This window comes from Perissodus microlepis, chromosome 6 (assembly GCF_051167445.1).
Source record: "Perissodus microlepis isolate ML-2025 ecotype Zambia chromosome 6, ASM5116744v1, whole genome shotgun sequence".
NCBI lineage: Eukaryota > Metazoa > Chordata > Actinopteri > Cichliformes > Cichlidae > Perissodus > Perissodus microlepis.
Genome location: NC_140466.1, coordinates 29873858 through 29896902, shown reverse-complemented (window position 1 = coordinate 29896902; position 23045 = coordinate 29873858). Strand labels below are relative to the sequence as shown.

Sequence of the window (23045 nt, the reverse complement as noted above, 5' to 3'; positions counted from 1 at the left end):
CTCATTTGACCTGTTGGGGAAATTAAGTGCTTACACCTGGCCTAATGTGTAATTGCTAATTTGCAGATGTGCACATGTGGTTTTCAATCGTAAGTGAAGCTAATTGTAGACTAAGTTAACAATACAAGACAGCAACATCCACACTCAAAGTCTCAAAAGAGGCATCCAAAAAGCACAGACTGATGTCAAGGCAGACATGTTCATCTCTTACAGTTTATGAGGAAACCCAAGCACAGATGTACAGTCAGTGGTTCACAAAAAACTCCACCATGTTCTCTCATTGAAAGCTTTTAAAGTAAAGTAGAGTCAGGTGGAAATGTTAGGTTTGCATAAGCCGTAACACAGCAACAGTTAACAGTGAGGTTCTTATCAGTGAGAAGTACTGCTGCAATAAACGCATGCATCAGGCAGTCTGATGAGTTTCAGGGTGGAGATGGCCAGATTCCACTATTTGTTATAGAAAAAAACTATTCTGAAAAGAAAAGAGGTATACAATTTTAAACTCCAGATGAAACCATTGCATTAATATGCTATTATTATGCTATTATTACAGGCATACCAGTTAAACCTATTCTGACAGGACTTCTACTTACATTTAAATATAGTACGACTTCACAGTAAATGCACACATACACACACATACATATACAGGTATATGGACAATATAGGTCATTTGTCTTCCTCATTCTGCCTCACCTTCTTCATCATTTTTCCGTTCATGGCTTCCAGCCGCTTTGTGCCGCTGCTGCTTTCCACATTGCTTTTGAATAGTAATGAAAGCACTGGCATGAGTTGAGATGCACCACTACACACTGAAATGGGGATCTACATCTCCTTATGTATGTGGGTATATGACAGTATCCCTGTTATTAATGCGCTCATATTTTAGCCTCATTCACAGCCTGCCCAGGAGTGCAACCCATCTCCTAAGTGTTGCTCATCGGTCACATGGGTGGAAAAAAAAGTGAAAAATGATGTAGAAGATGTTAAAAAATAGACAATTCAGTTCTACTAGTAAGAACATTTACACAATTTTTTTGCAGCGGTAAAAACAGCTGATCTTTTTTAATGATCATGCAGGTTTTTAATCAAACTTCCAGTTTATCCAAAAGTAGGAACGCCAAGCACTTTATTATGAAAACCGTCATTACATCGACCAGTCCCATCTGCTGTCAAAACAACCTAAATGTTTTATGCCATAGATTCTACAAGATGTTGGAAACATCCATTTGAAATGCTGGTCCTTCATGACATGATTGGATCGCGTGGTTTCTGCAGATTCGTCAGCCATACTTTCATGTTGTGAAAATCTCAGGAGACCAGCAGTCTGAGAAATACTCAAACTCACCCACCTGGCATCAACACTCACATCACGGCTGCAGTGACGGAGACGCTTTTTTTCTTGATTCTGATGTTTGATGTGGACATTAGCTGAAGCCCCGGACTTGTGTGCTGGATTTTATGCTTAGTACTGCTGGTACATTGTGTGACTAGGTAATTGCAGGAATAAACAGGTGAGTGTTTGCATGATAAAATAAAGTTATCACCCAAAGGAAAAGAAAACTGAGTGCTACTAGAAACCTGGAATAAAATAAAATATATATTCCCTCACTTGGCACTTTCATGACCGTGGAGCAGAGAGCTGTACAACCTGTCAGCGCAGACTTTTCCATATGGTGACTTGAAGATTCACAGTAAATGAGCACAGTTATTTTCACTTGGTGACTCCTTGTGGCCTTTGGATTGAGAGACCACGCCCATTAGGGTTAAAGGTGATCACTCAGGACAATACTGCATTGATGAGATGCAACCCTTCCCTATAGGGGGACAAAATGCCCATTACAGCACAAGAGACTTAATGGATACCTTTCAGGAGTCAAGGGTTCAGGATTTTCCTTTGATGTGAACCTCTCTATATGCAACTGACAAACACCGACTAAATATACCTGATCCATTTAAATGAGAGCATATAAAATAAACCCTTCAGGGATCTGCACCAGAAAACTTGTTTCTTTCTCTTTAGCCTTAGGGCGTAACCTAAAACCAGGTGTCTCTGAAATCTGTAAAATATCAAACCAACAGGACTGCAACTCTGTAGCTTTCTCAGCAGAGATAGAAAGAACAGCCTTTAGCTTTGTAAACAGGATACATCATCTGCAATCTACTTTCTCTGCTTGACTCTCTTAGATTTTTCTGAGTCATGCTGTGGATCTTTCTCACTTGTTTGGGGTAGCGCTGACGCAGGGAGCGAGAAGAAGAGCAAAAATCAGAAATACAATAAAGGCGCTACTAAACATTTTGTTGATAGTTTAAAATGTTTTAATATGTATTTTGATTGAAAATAGTTTATTATTGTTTTACGGGCCACTTGCTGCTGTTTTACACAAGCTCCTTTCATGCAAATGAGCGTATGATGATGGATGTTTGTGATTTGAGGTTATTTAGATTCATTAAATCAAAGGAAACTGAACTGTACATTTATTGCCTTGTTAAAGATGACGCACTTATTTTTTACTGCACAGAGTAACAGGTAAAATAAAAATAATGATGCGGTCTGCATTTAGATTGGCTAACTACAATCCTCGCTTTTATTATGCAATTCTGTCTGGATACTAAAAATCTCCCAGGAAAACGAACGCTCAAAAAAGGAAGAAGACTGTGGCTATGCCTGACCAAAAAAAACCCAAAAAACATGATGAAAAGGGAGAGTAACAGAATCTGAAATGGAAACAAGAGTAAATAAAAAAAAGAGTGACTCTCAAAGGAGAGTGCTCCAGTGCTCAAGAGGGTCTAAAGGGGAGATTCAGTCAGAATTATGTCTCCATATTACAAAGACACAATATAAAAATCATGGTGAAAATCAGCGAGACTCAATAATCTGATAATCATGTGAGGAAGGTGTAAGACAGACCAGTTTTAGGGGTGTTTACAGAGGCTGTGTGCATAAACTGTGTATGTACAAAGAAACATGCATATAATATGACCTTCCCCAAATGCAAAGTGTTTTTTATAATGTAAAAATTAACTGTAAAAATGCTTCTAGAGAAGGCCAAGTCCGATAGCCTAGAGATGAAAAATAAGGTGAGAAATAACTAGCATGAAGGAAAACAGCCAGTGCTTTTATGATGGTCTGTCATCACTGATGCTATAAATAGCTGTGACCATGTGTAATGGTCTGCTTTCTCTTTTTTTTCCTTTTGTTTGTAGTCTAACATTTTGTTTTTTGCCAGGGTCTTTTGCTCTTTTTATCCCCGTTCTGTTTTTCTTTTCTTTTTAATTCCAAAAACAATCAAAGCCACATTTCCCTTTCTCCACTTTCTCCACATCCTCCCCAAAGTAAATTGCACTTCTTCATTAACCTGATTTGCAAACAGCGATTTTATATGGTACGGATGCAATAAGAAAGCATCTGTGTCCACTCGTGGCTAAAGATGCGAGCAAAGAGTTGGCTCGGCCATGTGCGTAAAATCTCGCAGAGACTGAGATTTGTGTTTTTAAAAGAGGACAGCGCATACACGTGGCTTTCTAAATCTCTCAAGAAGACAGCGTATGCATTTTTCTGCTTTTGTGCACACACAGCTATATGAATCTTTCCCCGGGTGGCTTGTTTTTCCAGAGTTTCAGAGAACATGCGCATCTACACAACATTACCTTAAAGTACAGCAGCCATGACACCACCGTGGTCAAAGCGAGGTTAGAGTCTCGGTCTTTCTCGGGATGACGGTTTGTACCCTATAAATCTTTGAGTGTGACATGACTGAAAAGTGAGGCGGTCACGATGCTGACTGCTGAAATATTCCACATGCCTGTTCTCGACAGCTGAGGCAGCGTCGAGCGTGCGTACACGCGGAGAGTGCGGGTGAGGTTGGGGAATGCGATGAATGATGCAAAATGGAAAAGAGGCCGACAGGCTCTTAACAGTTCCTTCTGTGCATATCACGTTAGCTACTACAAGTGTATTTACTACACTTTTTACTACAAAGAAGGTCAAGTGAAAGCTAGTAACTGCTACTGGATCTCTCTTTCTGGTAACCTGCACTCTTGTTCTGTCTCCTGGACCCTTGTACTTGCCTCAGTATGAAAAGAAAGAGGTCAGGTGGAAATCAGCGTCTTAGCTAACACCCCCCCCCCCCCCCACACACACACACACACACACACACACACACACACAGTGTTCTGCACCCCTGCTACACCACCATGTTGTACCAGTTTGTTTACTCGAGTTTATCTGGTCAGCAAAATGGACATCTCCAGTCAGTGTGTGTGTTGCTGGCAGCAGTTCCTACACTTTCTCTGTCCCATCTAGGTAGTTTGTCTCATGCAACGTGGGAGGAAGTCTCACCATCAATTATAGATTATGCTGACTGGGTGGGAAAGCCCATGCATATGGCTACACACCGGTAAACACTCATGCACGCCAGCGTACATTAGTCACATTTATGAAGAAGGCTTCCGGGGTTTTTTTTTCCCCTCAATTCATTTCTATTTCTAAAGTGCCAATTCACAACAGTGATTATTGCGGGGAACTTTACATTGTAACGGCAGGCGGTCGGACTCTGTTTTGACAGGAAGAAACCGCCGACGTAAACCGAGCTCGGGGAGGGCGGCCATCTGCCTCAGCCGGTTGGGGTGAGGGGAAAGCAAAGAGAGAAAAGAGGAGCAACAAATCACAAACAATATAACAGTAAACACTCAGCAGGTTGGTGGGGACAGTCACCGTGCATCAGAAACATGCAGCTCTGGAGTCAGACATGCATGAGAAAAGGTACAGAGGGGAGAGAGGACAAAGAGGAAAAGGGACAAACTGCATACTGGAGAAGTTAAAGCCATACAACAGAGGCACATCAATCCCTGCAAGTCTAGAAGTTCAAAACCCCCTCACTGAAAAACACATAGCATTTGTGATTAATCAAATGACAAAGAAAACTTGGAGCACAGTTGTGCCTTACAATTGCTGTGCCGTTCAATATCTTTGTCTAGACATGATGGTTGTGCGTGAAAGATTACTCCTATTGTTTTGTTTTTTTTAATCTCCATTTAACACAATATCCAACGAGCTCCAAACCACTGCAGGTTTAGTGCTACCTACTTGACCAAGGCCAGATGACTGATGAGCTATGAGAGGGAACACGGAGGGTATCAACACAAACCCATGTGTCATTAAAAGTGAAAAATGTCATTGCCATTACTCATTATGTGAATGCATTACTAACAAGCTATATGTGAATGTTTCCAGAAGCCAGCTCTCTAAAAGGACACAAAAAGTCAAAGGGAACTGTATCCTATTCCCCACAAGTACGCCGCTCTCATTTACCCTCCTCCTCAGATCAGAGGTGACACATCAGCACCGCTCTGCTTCGCCGTAATCAATAGTGTGTCAACAGCAGCCAGGAGATGCTTGTCAGGGAGGCCCAACCTTTTGCTCCTTCCCACTCCTTCTCCTTCACCTCGGTGATGTCACTTCCTGTTTGTTGCTCTCGCAGCTGAGAGAAAAAGGCTAAGAAGAGAGAAGAGGGAGCCACTATTCTCGCAATTTCCCTGAACAGAGTCCCACCACATCCCTTTTTCCCCTCTCAGCCTCCTCTTTTTCCCCACAGAGCCGCTGTCTCTTTCACCACCGACTGCTTTATTCCTCCTTCTACCTCAACCTCTTCTCCATCTCACCATCTCTCTCCCCCTCCCCCAAGCATCTTTTCCTTGCAGCTCCCTTGCACCCACTTTTTCTTCCTCCTGCTCTGCACAGCCCTGTGAGAGCCTCTTTCACTTTCCCGCCTCCCTGTCTCTCCTATTCCGTCATACGTCAGCTGTTTTTCCCAGGAAGTGTTTTATTTAGAGCAGATTAATTAATTAGATACAGTATCAGAGCCATGGCCATTCTTAGCCCTGGCCATCAAGGCCCAGAGGCTAATGGAACTGCAGAAAACGTGTGTGTGTGTGCGTGTGTATGCGTGTGTGTGTGTGTCTGTTTGTGTTGTTTTTCGCAGCAGCAGCAAGCTGTGTGTATTTTTCAGATCTGCAGGTGCTTATTGTGTATCTGCGCCAGTGTGTACACTAATTGGACTTGTCAAGAAATGTCACTGTATATAAAAATTTTGTGTGTACGCATGCCTAAATTTGAGTATACATGTGCACACATCAGACTGTTATATAAGAAAAAAAATAAGCACCTTTATCTCATCGTGCTGGTAACAGGGTTGTGTTTGTTGCAGCTCACAAACAAACCACTGTGTTTTACTGGCAATCCCGTTCTTACGCCCTCCTCCCATCTCTCGCTCTCTCTCCTTTTCCCTCCAGGGACCGGTTCTCACACCAAGTACAGAGCAGCACGCAATGAGGAAGAAAGAAAAGAGGTGCTTGTCCAATCAGAGGTGCAGATGGCCACAGAAGACATGAATACCAGCCAATCTGGCACTAGGACGACTTCCACTTGCCAAATCATACATAAATCAAATGTGACCCCGCTAATTAATCGACTTATACAGTTTACCTAGACACACATACTACCAATGAAGTGTTACATCCCATTCATGCACTCTATTTCTTCAAGCTTTTAGCAATTCCTCGGTTTGGCACATTTGCCGCTCGTAGAACAGTCACAATTCTCAAGAAAAGCAAATCCCTGTTCATGAAAATATAACCGTTAAAAAACACACCCACCCTCCCTTCCCAATGGCTCCAGTCTACAAGAATAAATGTTAGATGGCGAGCAACTCTGGTCGGCTTTCTCCAGCGGATACTGCAATGACATCCCAAATGGCCCAGAACACTGAACAGGGACGGCAGCGACATAACACGACTGGAGGGTCTTCATCAGTGGTCTTGTCTACAGCCAGCTCCTTCTTCTGTTTCCTTGCACTGCTTTCAATGATGCGGCTGCCGGTGGTTAAGGCGGACTGCTGGCTTATTGAAGGGGAGAAAGGCTTCGTGTGGCTGGCTATCTGCAGTATGAACCAGCCTCCCTACGAGGCCATCCCCTCCCACATTAACAGGTACGAAAGCTTACAATGAAACTTATTTCCACAGTATTTTCCTGAGTTGCTGGATGCTGAGAGATCTCACACATCTCTCCACAGCACTATTGTGGATCTGAGGCTGAACGAGAACAAGATACGGGCGGTCCATTATTCTTCACTGAGTCGCTTCAGCAACCTCACCTATCTGAACCTGACCAAGAACGATATCAGTTACGTGGAAGATGGAGCGTTTTCAGCACAATTTAATCTGCAGGTGCGTCCTGACACAATATGCATTCATAGGTTTTTCCATATAGGTGCACATTCATCAATGCACATACATACAGCAGTGGAAAATTACAGTATTATTTGGGTACATGAAATGCACTCTTCAAACTGTTTGGATGTATTTGGATAATGTAAAAAGTGCTCCATAATTTTACAGTATACACAGTAACTAAATGCAATCCATCAGTCTCAATGTAAACAAAGTGTTTGTGCATATGAGAGTGCATATCCAACATTAAACTGCTGTTTAATCCCACAGTGCACCAGAGGACTAATACTCCAATTACACAATATATACTTAACACTTGGTATCAAATTACTATACTATTATGTACCAACCGAATATATTATTTTTCTTATTATTATTATTGTTATTAGTAGTAGTAGTATGTATGTGTATGTTTATGTGTATGTGTATGCAATAAAAATACAGTTCTGCCACTTTCCCTGTAAAAAGCAAATGCCTTATCTCATTTCTAGCAATCTGATCCCCTCCTCAAGGTGGTTTTCGTCCATGCAATTCGTCCATGTGGCTGCCATTTTACAGTCAGGTCCATAAGTATTTGGACAGTGGGACAGGTTTTGATTGGACAATTGACTGACAAGCAGTTTCATGGCCACTTGAGGCCAGGTTCTTTGTTATTTTAAGGGAGATTAAATATAAGCAGGCCTGTCAGTGAGGCCACAAAAACTTTAGGAGTGACCAAATCTGGTACTTTCTAACAATTAATGATTGCAGTTCAACCATGCCAAAAAGCCTCAAAAACCACAGAAGACAACCAAAGTGGATCCTCGTAAATTCTTTCCTTGGTAAAGAAAAAGAACTTCACGCCATCTAACCAATTCAAAAACACCCTCAGGGAGGTTGGTGCATCACACGTGAAGTCTACAATGCAGAGATGCCTTCATGAATGGAAATGCAGAGTGTCTACAACAAGGCATTGTTGGGAACAGCTTCTGATCCACAGCATAGCACATCTGCGAAACATGGTGGAGGTAATGTTATGGAATGTGCAGCTATGGCTGCTCTTGGAACCGTTTACTAGTCTTTATTGATGATGTGACTGCTGATAGAAGTACTATGAATTCTGAAGTTAGTGCTGGAAAAGTTATCTGTGTCCATCTTGATGTTTATAGCAGCTCAGAGAAATTTAGTAGCCTATGACAAACCCTCACATTGCACTAGTGATGATCGTTGATATCAAACTTGGGTTGTTTTGACATAGAGGTTAATGTTTCATTTATATGGTGAAATTGTCAATCTTATGTGAAAGTAATCACAATAAAACAGTCCTGAGGAGTGCACAGAGACAAATAGTTTAGAATCAAACTATCCATTTCTTTATTTATTCTTATAGATTTCTACAATAAACATAAACTTATTCAAACTGTATTTATCATATATTACAAGTTTAAACTGTTCTATTTAGAATAATATGTAAACCAAAACAGGGGTCTAAAGAGATCGAAATTCTTCCATCGATATATGCACAGATGGACACAGACACGAGAATGACAACACCCGCTCATTATGGCTTCCAGGAATATTCAAGCAAAGTGTTTCACCAAACCGATCTCAACACATCCATAATGAGCTGGCATGCTTACACATCTATCTGGCTGCTGGAGCTAAGCCAGGAGGTAAAATGTGAACAAGAAAGATCTCAGTAAATTCAGCGCAGCACACGGGCTTAGATCACCGTGTCAAACACGAATTGTTTGAATCGTCATCTGTTTGTTCCGTATGTTTCCAGCTTGTGGTGAGTGATGCCTGGCACAGGCTAGGTCTTCAGAGATTAGACTAATCCCACTTGTCTTTGCCTCCCCAGGTTCTCCAGATGGGCTTTAACAAGTTGAGGAACCTGACAGAGGGCATGTTGCGAGGCCTGGGCAAGCTGCAGTACCTTTACCTGCAAGCCAACCTCATTGAGACTGTTACACCCAACACCTTCTGGGAATGTCCGAATATAGAGAATATAGACCTCTCCATGAACAGGTATTGAAAATCATGCTTACTAGGTGAAACTGCTTAAATGTTGGAAATTGCTGCTTTTTCAGCCATAATATATGTACACCAATCAGGCATAACATCGTGACTCTTGTTTTGGTGCCCCTTTTGCTGCCAAAACAGCCCTAACCCATCGAGGCAAAGACTCCCCTAGACCCCTGAAGCTGTGGTATCTGGAAGTGAGCAACAGATACTTTAGGTCCCTTAAGTTGCAATGTGGTGCAACCATGGATCGGACTTGTTTGTCTAGCACAACCCACAGATGCTTGATTATAGTGAAATCTGAGGAGTTTGGAGGCCAGGTTAACACCTCAAACTTGTTGATGTGCAAATCATTGCTGAATCATATTTGCTTTGTGGCAGGGTGCATGCTAAAAATGGCTCCAGCCATTAGGGAATAACATGCCCATGTAGATGGTCTCCAACAGTGCTTAGGTAGGTGGTACATGTCAAAACAGAATATCCACAGGGATAGCAGGACCCAAGTTTTTCCAACATAGCATCACACTGCTTCTGCCAGCTTGCCTTCTTCCCATAGTGCATCTCTCACACGTGTTCATTGCTGGTGCTTTGGGTGGTGGACAGGGGTCAGCATGGGCAGCCCCATTATTATGCACTCTGTATTCTGACAGCTTTCTATCAGAACTAGCGTTAACTTTTTTCAGAAACTTTGGTTTCAGTAACTGATGGATCAGACCACACAGACCAGGCTTTGCTCCCCACATGCAACAGTGAGCCGTGGCTCCCCATGACCTTTTTGCTGGTTCACCACTCTTCCTTCCTTGGCCAACTTTTTGATAAGATACTGACCACTGCAGAGTGGGAACACCCCACAAAATCTGCGGTTTTCACAATTTAGCCCTTGTCAAACTCACTCAAATCTTTATGCTTGCCCATTTTTCCTGCACAGTAAATGTGAGGACAAAATCTTCACTTGCTCCCTAATATACCCCACCCACTAACAGGTACCATGATGAAGAGATAATCAGTGTTATTCATTTCATATGTCGCTTGTTAGTGCTCATAATGTTATTCCTGATCATTGTTGATATATATAGATGGTGAAATTGTAATAATTGCAGCACATGTACACTGGAGAACAAACAAAAATAAAAATGCCAGGCATTTTAGCTATGCTTGTTTTCTAAATTCACCTATTTGCACTGATGATGGAAAAATGCGCTACTGAACATTCGGTGATACTAATTTTCTGCTGTGACGTATCCTCAGCAGATCCCTATGCTACTCTCTTTTTTTCTCAGTGGAAATAACTGTCTTGTTCTTACTATTGGTTTTGATAATTGGTATTGATCTGTTGACCTAAATGTATAGCAACAGCTAAATGAAATAAGCTTAACTGCTCTTTTGGACTTTTGTATTTGTATTGCAGAAGATGTTTTTGACCATAAGCTGAAATCTATTAAATGGAGGGAATAGGTGCATTAAATGTGAAAGAACACATCTAAAGGGGTAACTTGCCAATAAATCTATACTTTCTTATTGATCTTTTTCCAGGATTCAGGTGTTGGATGGCAGTTTGTTCTCTGGACTCTCTAAGTTGACCACCTGTGAACTTTACACTAACCCCTTCAATTGCTCTTGCGAGTTGTTGGGTTTCCTTCGTTGGCTTGCAGCCTTCCCCAACAGGACCAGTGAGAGGATGGTGTGTGACTCCCCTCATGGATTCTCGGGCTACAACCTTCTCAACCAAAATCCCCGCATGCTTAACCAACGCAGTGCTCTGTATGCGCTCAGTCACGTGTGCACAGATGACAGCAGTAGCGCAACATCCTTCTATGGTATTGATTCCACAACTCCTCCACCAGATTTCGCCTCTCCCTGCGGACTGGATGATTGCGCTTCCGGGACCCCTCCTGATGGGGGTGAGGTGATCAGCTTGAGTCCCATTTTCCCCGATGCCAAACCCATTATGACTGTAAAGCAAGTGCTACATTCGAGCGCTGTGATAACGGTTCAGATTCCCGATCCGTACAAGAAAATGTACATCCTGATGCTTTATAACAATAGCTTCTTCACAGATATTCAGAATTTGAAAGATAAAAGAGAAGATATTGAGCTAAAGAACTTAAAACCAAACACTGACTACACCTACTGTGTGGCTTCTATACGAAACTCCCTTCGCTTCAACCACACCTGTCTGACCATCTCAACAGGCCGTCGAGTTGGAACAGAGAGATTACCCAATCAGTCATCAGCAACCCATTACATTATGACAATTTTGGGATGCCTGTTTGGAATGCTTGTGTTCCTTGGCTTTGTTGTCCACTGCCTGAGAAGAAAGAGGATCATGGAGGAAAAGGAAAGGAAGATGAGCAGGATCCAGAGAACACTGATAGAGCTAAAGTATGGTGGAGAAGGGGATATAGAGGGAGGGAGTGGAGGAACCGTTTCCCAGAAGCTTGGTGCTGGGGACAGTCTGTCCAGAATGCCCTACCTACCTCAGGGTGGTGAGATAGATCCATACAAGCTTCAGGAGGTGATAGAGACACCGGCCCACAAGCCCCCTAAACTCAACTATATGGAGGTGAGAGGGTCGGACATTGAAAGGGAGAGAGAACGAGAGAGAGAAAGGGAGATGTCACCGCAAGCAAATCCCCAAGGCTCAGTAGCAGAGATCTCTACCATTGCCAAGGAAGTAGATAAAGTTAACCAGATCATCAACAATTGTATAGATGCTCTCAAATCTGAATCTACCTCCTTTCAACAGGGGATCAAATCCCCCTCTTCTGCAGGTGGAGGAGCTGTTTCAACAGCAGAGCCACAGCTGGTGCTTCTGTCTGAGCAAGGAGAAAGGGAACGAGGAGGTGAGTTCCTCTCCCCGGTGTACAAAGGAGGGAGAGGAGGAAGAGAAGAGAGGGGGAGAAGTTATCATCATTCATTACAGCGACACCACAGCATGGAGGCTCCTCCAACATCTAAAAGGCCCAGCACGTCCTCCTCTCCCGGCTCCGCCCGGAGCCCTCGCTCCTTCCGCTCAGAGGGAGGATACCACTCATCAGAGTCCCGCTACATTGAGCGAGCCTCACCAGGAGATCGAGGGGAAAGGGGGGGCGGGGGAGGTGAGCCCATCCGCACAGTCACCCCGGCTGCAGCCATCTTACGAGCTGAAGCCCAGAGAATCCGCCAGTACAACGAGCACCGTCACTCCTACCCCGGCTCCCAGCAGCATCTCCAGGAGCTGCAGCACCACCCCCAGATCCTGCAGGAACTCCACCACCACCCAGGGGGCCGCAAGCCCTCGATGTTAGACCCCCTCACTCTCAGCAGGCAGGCCAAGCAGAGGGAGTTAGCCTACTCCCAGCTTTCGCCACACTACCCGCTCTCGCCACAGTACCACAACCTGAGCTACTGCTCCAGCCCCGAGGAAGACGAGGAGGAGGAAGGGCTCCTCTGCACCCCGACCCTGGGGCTGTGGGAGCGGTTCAAACTGCATCGCAAGAGGCACAGGCAGGCATCTATGGAGGATGAAGGCTACGTGGCAGCCGGACATGCGCTGAGGCGAAAAGTTCAGTTTGCCAAGGATGAAGATCTCCATGACATACTGGACTACTGGAAGGGCGTGTCCGCCCAGCAGAAGGCCTGATCCCACGTGTGGAGATCCCCCCAAACCATCCGAAGATGGAAAATTAACAAAAGTGCATCCATGACATACTGATACACAGTGACTTATTCAACAAAGAGCTGTAAATACACACAAATGCACACATCTTACAGGAGCTACAGAATCAGATTGCACATACGTGTACACACAGACACACACACACGGACATACTTTACACAAACTAAGCCTTTTCTTCTGAGAGCACGGAGGAGGACCAAACTAATATATTATACTGAACAACAAAAATTATAACATATAGAGACTGAGTTACTTTTTGTAATGTAATGGAAGTTATAGCTCAGACTTATGTAGCTATTTGTACTAAATTTTGAATGAAGAAAAGCAGAATCATCATTAAGAATAGAAACCTTAAATGTTGCTGGGCGGGCCATCCCGAACAGTCCAGGGATGCTTTCAATCTCGTCGCAGCGGTGTATAATAAAGACTTTGCTTTTCCAGACAGGTTGTTTTTGCATCGCGTCCTGCGATGCTGCCACATGAGTAGACTTTTTAAATTTTATTTTATTTATTTTTTTAAACTTCTGTGATTTCGGAGATTGAAAACATCAAAAGCAACAAATTCTGGATGGGTCGCCGGGCTACAGTAATATTTAACTGTGCTGAGAATGAGTAGGTAGCTCTCATCAGAGAGTGAATATAATGTGCCAAATCAACCAAGGGGATAGTAGAGCCCTACTGTGTATCAACTTCTCCTCACCACTGTTTTTATATACAGGATTTAAAAAAAAAGGGGAAAAAAAAACTGCTAATATGATATGTTGTTATTACTATTCATTATTCTTATTATCATTACTGGTCTTCTATTATTCCTATGATCCTCATCATTAATATTCTATTATTTGAATATGGCATGGCTCTATCGTGTGACTGTGTTTTTTTGACTGTTTTGAAACTCTCAGCTGAGAAGTGTACACCAACAGAGACACAAACAGTCGATGGACAAGACTTTTGAGTTCTCCTTTTTCTACCAAGAGGAATGTGCTCCTCGCCAAGCCAGAAACAAGCCCACCTTTTCTCTTGGTGAACCCCATCCCGCCCACACCTCACCCTAATCCTCCTAAAGAGGAGAACGTTGTACAGATGAGAGAGAGAAGTTCTATATTTGCAAACAGAGGTGACTGTTTTGTTTGTACAACATGGGTTTTGAAATCTTTCAGACTTTTCAGAAATCAGAATCCCGAGTTAGTCACCTGCCGGATCACTTACAAATGGTACGTTTTTGATTTTGAAATCGAACTTCAAAAAAAAAAAGAAAAACAATTCTAATCTTCAAATGAATGTCTTCAATTCCCGTAGGGAAAGCATATCTGCACTGTTCAAAATCAAAAAACGACTCTTAGAAAAAAAGGAAAAAAGACCTAAAACTCTCAGCTTCCTTCCCGATACACTGTAGCGCCACTGTGTTTTTATCGACAATTCACCCCCCCCCCAATCCCAACCCTCAAGCCCATCGCCCCGCCTCCCTCACCTTCCCCTCCCTCGTCCCATCTCCCAGGGTTTTAACGTTTGACCTTTTTTTGAATTCTTCTGGTTCCACTGTGGTGCCATCGTGCTAACTTGACAAATCGCAACACATTTGAGACGATTTTAAGTACTACTATTTACAGACCTCTTACCTTCGCATCAATACTTGTCAGTGTGCCAAACAGAACTACGATTTGCACAAAATGATCCACCACCATTGGCTCACTGCTTCCCCGCCTCCAATCATTTTTAAGACCAAAGTACTGTGGTAGTAAATTGACACCTTACCCTCCCCAACCCGCCCTCTCAAAGCCAGGACCCAACTGTTGACCCACCATCATCCTCACAGTTAACGACTCTAGCACATGCATACATGCAACTTCAAGTGTACTCATGCACTCGCAACCAACACACAGATGAATGTATTCTTCGAGAAGTTAATACTGTTCAGCAGCTGGATTCTGATGAACGAGCTGCATTCAGTCTTTGTGCCCATTGTCTAAGAGAAAACTCTCTTTGAGATGGCCAATTGTGAGACCAAGAATTGGGAGATCAATAAGAAGCGATCGGCTTCCTATAGAATCAAATGTGACCAAATTGGTGCACACAGTTGACCAGTTGAGGTTCTATTTAAGTACTGGCAGTTGGTTGTTTCTTTTTTTAAATATATGAAGTGTTATGGTAAAATGTGATTAGTATCACTTATGTGGTGAACAGAGACTTTGTGTATATCTGAAATATCTGCAGGATTTAAACACTGGAGGTGGAAAATAGGAGAAAAAAATGTGATAATATACTTTACACAGAACTGTGCTACAACAAGTCATTTAATGAGACTGTAAACCAGGGGTGGAGTCAACAGAGTTTCATATCAATGCACTTTGAATTTAACGCTAACCAGTTTTGCGACATGATTTGAAACAGAGTTGACTCCAACCTTGAAACGATGACACTGAAAATCTACAGAGAACACAACAGAGATGGCAAACAATGACAAGTTTATTGTTGAGTGGAAACACTGTAAAAAAACAAAAAAAAAAAAACTTTTTTCTCTGCTATAATGAGTTCAGAATGCTCAAGTCATTAAGCCGGTTAAAGCCATAATCGCGTGTGAGTAAAATCATCACAGCTGTCTGTAGCACCGCAAAAAGCACATTCATTTGTGTGGCTGGAAAAGGAAAAAAAAAAAGGCAAATTTTTTAAAATGTTTTTCTTCTTCCCTGACACTGCAGCGGCTATGACATGGTTCCTCTGCTGCTGCAGCAAACAATCCAACTCTGATCTAAAAGGAAACTGATGAGCCGTGGCTGTTGCTGCGTTACACGTTCCAGATTGTGGCTTTAACCAAACACTAGCCTTAAAACATTCTTTTTTTTCATCTTTTTAACTTTAGTGTTGCTTTGAGAATTGAAAACAAAAATAATCCTGATTTCTTAACATATACTTCACCCGACTGCAATTTTATAATTGCTTGATTCTGAAGCCTCACTTGAGCATTCTTTTAGTAACAGTAATATCAATGTAGCGATGTATTCTATTACGGTTTTTGGTTTGTTTTTCTTTTTTTTCATTATGTTTTATAAACAGTAATGGCCTGAACTTATCATGTGTCAGAGAGTAGCAGAGCTCACCTCCAGTAAGACACAAACGAGCTGATGGTCAAGGCGACCAGACGGCGGTGACCCCAATCAGCGCTGCTATTCTTTGAACCGTGATGAAGTGAAACTGTGCTTTTGAAACAACAATGCCTAGAAAGTGGAAATAAACCGAGGTCCTACTAACAGAGAGAAATGACAATGGAGCATGCTGCAAGGAAATCCTTAGTGGAAGCTTGTGTTATATTCTTCTAGTGAATGACTCAGGAGCAAGAGAGGAAGTGAGAGAGAGAGAGTGAGAGAGAGCGAGAGAGAGAGAGAGAGAAAGCTCTACCATAGGATCTCTCAGAGGCTTTCTTTATTTTATTGTCAAAAAAAATTAAAATGAGCACAATAAAAATAGCCTTCCTTTCACTGTCTCCTTTCCCTGGAGAAACCATACAAATGCCACAAGTGCCAGAAGTATCACAGGACTTTCATTTCGCATTTAAAAGATGTTTGATGGATTACATTTGCTGGGATAAACTTTTACTTGTATAGCCATAGATAATTCTGGTCTCATATGTTTGTGACAAGGTTGTGGACATTTTTGCTTTTATCTCAAGGCGGAGGCCAAAAAGAAACCGTTTGTGGTTCTCAGTGCTGAACATTTCAGGAGACATCTTTTTCCACAAAACTATACCAGTTACTCTGCAAAATACACAAAAGATCTTGTGGGAAATTTTAAAATAGTTATACTCAAAAAAGCTGATGGTGAAACCTTTGGATCCTTTAACACAAATAAATCAATGTTCGTGAGCTTTAGGATATTTTATCTCTCAGATTTCTGCCTCCTTATATAGTGGAGGGAAATGACATTATTTGTGGTGCTACTGTAACCCGTGTGTGCGTGTGTTACACCTGTTGTCTGTGTTATGTTCTGTTTTGAAATAATGAGACGGGATCTCTGGTTCTTTAGTTTCAACCGAATGAAATACAGAAATACTGAAAACCATGAGTTGTGTGTGCTGGGCGCCTGCGAGGCCTGAATAACATAGTAATGTAATAAACTAAAAACATAAACTGGTCCATCACTGACTTAAATTAAACAATTAATCAGGCAAATAAATTCAAATTTGTAACCTGGATCGTTAAAAACTTTAGTTAGTGAAATCAAATCTCTGCAGGATTCACACAGGAAGAATAGAACAGCATACAGCAGTTTGTAGTTCATATTCAAATTGCAAGTAATGGATTTAACAACTTTTATCAACAGAGTGCAACTGCATGGTAACCTACCTCCAGCCTTATTGGAAAACACTGTGACCGGAGAACACCAGCACAGACTCAAACCACACAGGCAGGAGATTAAAATCCAAAATAAATTATTTAACAGAAAAACGGTGTGTTTGGGGGAAATTCATAAACTTGCATCACATCAGCTGCTACAGTAATAACAGTCTAACCTTTAAAGAAGTAGGGCGCACACAGAAATGCTAAGAACTAAGGTATGTATTCAGAGACTGCATTTAAAAGATGGATGAGGCCCCTGTGATGACGTCCTAGTGTTTCTGAAGTCCTGTCTTTGACTTCTGCTTTGCGGCTGGTCATTTCTGTCTTTTGGGATCCAGAAGTGACCATATTTACATGAATGGGTAGAGTCCCAAGTTTTCAGCTAACGCTAACAAGCTTGGTTAGCAAGACGCACTCACAGCTAGCCTGTAGATAATAGCTCATTAGTTCTAAGTATCAGACTAAGAAAATACCAGGACTTCACTCACCAAGACTGGAGGACATTCCTCTTGAGTAGAGGTGCTAGCAAGTTATTTTATTGTTACGTATTTGCATTAAAAATAGCCTAAAACATACATGAGTAATAAGGCTCAGAGGCTAGAATTAGCTGAGTTGTTGACATCTTGGTTTTGCAAAATCCAACGGGATAAGGAGGGGTGGGTCTGACTGTGAAACTGCTTGGTCAAGTCATTAGTCAATAAGCAAACCACAGATAATTTTTAACATAATATAACCAATATTTACAAAAAAGTTTAATGTTTTATTCAATATGATCAAAACTGCTGACTTGAACTTGTCAGGAAAGCGTTTATAGAAGTGAAGACAGAAAACAATTCCAATAGAGCTCTACGATAATTAAGTGAAGTTTAAAATAAATATAAACTGCGAAGAATCACAGTAAAATATGATAAAAAAAATATATATATATATTAAGTGTCATTGACTGCAAAACAAATAAAATTAAATCAGCGAATATTTAATACAAACTCAGGTTAAACAAGTTTTTAAATGTTTTTTAAAGTCCACAGAGTCAGCTAGATGTTATGGGAGATGTTCCAAAATCTTGGTGCCACAGACTTAAAGGCTCTGTTTCCCCCTCTTCTTCAACCTTATATGATGAACAACTAGCAAATTCTGAGCTTGTGAATGAAGACTGTGAGCACAAGTGTGTTTAGTGGCAAGCTGGAATACATAGTCTGCAGGATGTTTGTTTAATTGTCTGTATGTGAGCAAAAAAATGCAGAAAGAAAATAATAATGAACCCAGGACTGAACCCTGCAGAACCCCACAGTAATGTTAGAGGAGAACTGGCGCACCCTAACAATCACAGTAATAGTAATCACAGCTATCACCATCTGGTGGCTTTCAGATACATATTTTATGCTGTCTGTTGCTTAAATAATGGTTAGCAAATAGAATATTCATTATGGTCACCACCTGCGTTTCTTTCGTTAGCATCCAAACATGTACTAATTAAAACTTAGCATAAAGAGCAGGTGAAGCTCATGGATAAGACATTGATTTGAATTTGAAATCTAACTCACCAAAATCACCAGGATCCTACCTCTGGGGACCATGAATGTCTGTACAACATGTAATGATAATGCATCTCATGGTTAAGTATGGAAATGGGCAAACCCCTGCACAAAGAGCCACGATCATGCCAGCATCACAGAGTGTCTGTGAAGAAATCACTTACTTTATTATTTTGAAAAGTTAAACTAGGACCATTTTATAATACAAAACAACCAATAAACCTGCAGCCACCTTCACTGTGTAGGCAGAAATCTGGGAGACAAATACAGCATCTCAAACCTATAAACAAAGCTAAACGATCTTTATAGCTAGAAGCAAGCAACTTGACACATTACAGGTGATTGAGGGTTACACCAACTGACACGTATTGCTAAAAAATAATTACATAGATACTTATTAATCCCAAAGGAAAGTTTAAAAAGTTGCTTTCAGCTGCTTCCTTATTCACAGCAGGTTGCTCTGAGATGTGATTTGGCAGATTTGTATACTCTTCCTGATGCAACCCTCAAAGGATTTGTGTCTCCTCCTTGGATTAAATCAGGGATCTTTCATTTGTTAGGTGAATGCGTAAACACTATGGAGCCACTACTTAGGTACCTGAACAGTGTCCTGCCAGCTGATATGTAGTTAAGACTGGCTGACAAATCATACAGAGGTATTTATATTTAGTTTTGAACTAGAGCCTGAGGCCAGTTTGTAAAAAACATGGAGACATCACAGTAATGAAAACTGGTTAATCTCTGACTAACTGATGCTTGTAAAAAGTTTTTGTCTTGTACTTAAATATATTACTATTAAATAAACTGCATAACATATGTAAAATAAAATAAATCAGTTTTGACAAACCTACACACCACTTGAAGGTGAACATTTCCCCTTAAGAAAACATGGATGGATATGGATACTGACAAATCTACGACGCCCTCGATAAAGATCGCACTTTGGATTGACAGCATGGTTGGGATGGGATGCTCACTTTGCTCGATTTTAATTTGACAGGTAGCAGTTGAATGGACCAAATGAAACTGTCTAATGAAAACTTTATTGACAGTAAGTATTTCTGCACAGTATGTGTCAAAACATATTTTGAAATTTTGTGTTTTATATGCTGACAAATATGCAGCATTAAAAGCAACTTTGACAGATTTAAGAAAACTAGACATTCTCCTTCTTTGTGCAGGGAACAATCAGCATTTGTGCATACGGCGCTGCTGATGTATCCCACTTCTCGGGCTGTTTTGTGCAAAACAAAACAACAAAAAATAATTTGACGTGGCTGGAGATTGAACTGCCAGCAGCTTAAATAATAGTGCAAAATCTGGGCAACCTGTACATACACAAGGGAATTTTAACTTTCTCAAACAACACAGGAAATTTTCCACATAGTTAGGCAATACAATTTTCTCTCAGAGGCTTTGCTGTGCATGAAGCAGGTGAGTGCACTGATAACAGACATCAATGCAATACAAGGCAGACGTTTTAATGCTGTGCAATGATGGGGTTACAAGAGAAATTCTAAATCAGTTCTTTTACAAATGCTGGTCGTTTTACATCACATGGACGGTTATGTCACATTCGGTGATTGTAAGTGACTGTACTCCACTACTTCACTGCTTTTAATGTATTTATTTATTTCTTTTATACAAGGTGAATTTACTGGTACTGCTAAAAGTATTCAAGCTGTGAAAGCAGGAGGAGCTCTGTCACATCTGAGGAAAGCACTTGAGCGACAGCACCTGAGCTGGTCTGCAGAATGCACACTCGGAACACAAATCCTGGTTACAGACCAGGTTATTGAAAGGGAATGTGTTTTTAACCATTATTATGGCAGGTAAGGGCTAATAACAAGACAAAATCAAGTTAAAGTTTGCAAAGTGTAGGGACTTAAAGTGGCTCCGAGCTGTGAGGGGAAACAGCTGTGCTCGTTTCCAGTCTAGCCCCTTCAACTCGGTGTGCTGTTGTCAAGGGTCTCTTAGTTGAGGGGTACGGCACGGATACATTGGCAAGCTTTGGAAAATCCTTGCTCTTCTACAGAACCAGAAGAGAACTTAAAATCAGCATCCATGCCGATTTACACTGTTATAACGTGGATGTATTACAATCAAAAATGTGTCTTCTGTTCTGCATTCAGTTGTTTCTTCCTTTTTGTCTTCTGTCATTAGCTTTTATAACGCCAATAAAAAAAGAATACAATAATAAAGTACATAAATAGCTACAATCACAGACAGTATAAAAGATGGCTGTGATGATGTCACCGGCTGGTTTCTGAAGTCCTGTTTTGAAGCCTCGAGGTGAGCGTCTCCGACATTGCTACTTCGTATGCAACATACTGGATGTGACAAGAAGGGATGGGTCTCACCTTGAAACAGTGATCAGCTAATGACTTCTTACTGACACGGTTGTGTTATATGTTTGACAACATGTATTCCAGTATATTGTTTTTATAGTTACTTACAATGACTGCAGCAAGATGACATTTTATAGAGTCTGCCTTCAAATACAAGAAACTGCCATATATGTAAACTTAGCACAAGAAGTAAGGACGTTTGTGTTTTTGGTCGATTACCTCGTTGTTGTAACAATGCTTCTTGGCAATAAATCTTGTACCATTGGAAAGCCTGTTTATTTCCCCCTAAATGGTAAAAAGAAAGTAAGCAAAATGCATTTGTGGGTTGAGCTACAGAGTGGAGCATGTGGGTATTGATTTTACTTGGTCACACACTGCTGTCCCATTCTTCAACGCGCATTTGTCGCATCACCCATTGTGGTTGTGTTAATCACTCTGGCACAAACGGCATGTCCAAGCTGATCCCACAAGTGTTCAGTGGGGTTGAGGTGGCTCCATTCCATCCTCTCCACTCCCAAATTCTGGAGGTAGTCTCTGATAAACCCCACCCTGTTGAGACAGGTTTTTCTCATTTTAGAGGACAGAGTTGAGTCTCAGACTGTGGAGATATGGTATGGCCACTGGTTGCAGAATCTCATCTTGATATGTATCTGCATTGAGATTGCCTCCAGTAAAGACGAGCCCTATTTTTCCAGTGAGGGAGATGGCGCCACACACTGTTACACTGCCTCCACTGAGATCTGTTATTCTATCAGTGCTGCAATCAGCATAGCCTTCTCTCAGTCTTCTCCACATTTTGACACCATGAGCAGAATCTGAACTCATCACTGAACATAAAGTTCCTCCACAGGTTCAGGTTCCAGTGCACATGTTGGTGACACCAGTGTAAACGGGCTTGACTGTCAGCCCTGTGATACCAGAGATTGGCTGTGTGCAGTCGGGCTGGGTAGAGAGCGATCAGCCATATCATCCTACAAACCTTGAATGCAAATCATTTCCATAGTGCTGACAGGATGAGGAAACAGTCTTCTTGTGGTGTTGGTTCTTGGGACGTCCAATTTGTGGCCTGTCTCTGCTCCCCCATTATAGGGAATTTGCTTTTCAATGTGGAGATGGTACCAGGGCTTCTTTCAAATGAACACCAGCTTGAAGTTTCCCTGTGGCATGAGCCCTATTCAGATCAGTCAAACGTGGCATGCTTGGAGCAGACACCAACTGACCGCTGTAGCAGGCCTCATGTTCTCAGGCATGTGATCAGGCACCTGAGTGTCAGGACCTGGGGCACCAAAAGCTCAAACCAAGAGTCACTAGTGGAATAAGCTGTTTGGCACTGGCAGAGAAGATTTGATGAGTTTTTCATTGGTGCAGCTCAGATACTCAACTCTGCTGCTCAACCCAGAAATACATTTTCCTTAGAAATATGTTACAGTTTAACCTCCTAAGACCCGAACTCTTCCACAGCATGCATTTTTAATTTCTCTCTTTTTACCTAATTTTTGTTTCTAAGAAAAATGAGAGCCACTTATGAGGATATTCGTTTAAAATTTTGATAGAACAGTAGTAGTATAATGTCCTCGTAAGTGGATATCAGGCCCTTGTAGAGCAAAATTTAGTATTTTGGTCTAAATAACCCAAAATGTGATGTCCTCATATGCGGATGCCAGGTCCTGGGAGGTTAAGGGTAAATAGACAGGTTTTCCACTTGTTTAAGATTTATTGCTAAAAAAAATACATTGTTGCAACAAAGAGATAATAAAGCAAACAAAAATTATCTTACTTTTTTTGCTCAGTTTACATTAATGGAAGCCATTATTTTAATTTTTTACTTAATTTTATCACTAAAGTAGTCATTCTGAAATAACCAGATGGAACTCATATTTGTAGGTGTGATGAGGTTTCTCTCTCTGGGCAGAAAACAGATGTTGCACATGCAGGAGGT

General features: G+C 41.6%; 1 protein-coding gene across 2 annotated transcripts in view; it reads left to right on the top strand.

The window, feature by feature from the left end:
• Window positions 1–16363, top strand: part of LOC146385906 (protein ELFN1-like) — a 127712-nt gene extending 111349 nt beyond the window's left edge. For both annotated transcript variants that reach the window (XM_084931901.1, XM_084931902.1), the window contains 4 exons: window positions 6295–6989; window positions 7074–7227; window positions 9071–9237; window positions 10765–16363. In XM_084931901.1, coding sequence (XP_084788027.1) covers window positions 6700–6989; window positions 7074–7227; window positions 9071–9237; window positions 10765–12853 — 2700 coding nt within the window. In that variant the 5' untranslated portion in view covers window positions 6295–6699 and the 3' untranslated portion in view covers window positions 12854–16363. The remainder of the gene's footprint in view (window positions 1–6294; window positions 6990–7073; window positions 7228–9070; window positions 9238–10764) is intronic.
• Window positions 16364–23045: the final 6682 nt, after the last annotated feature.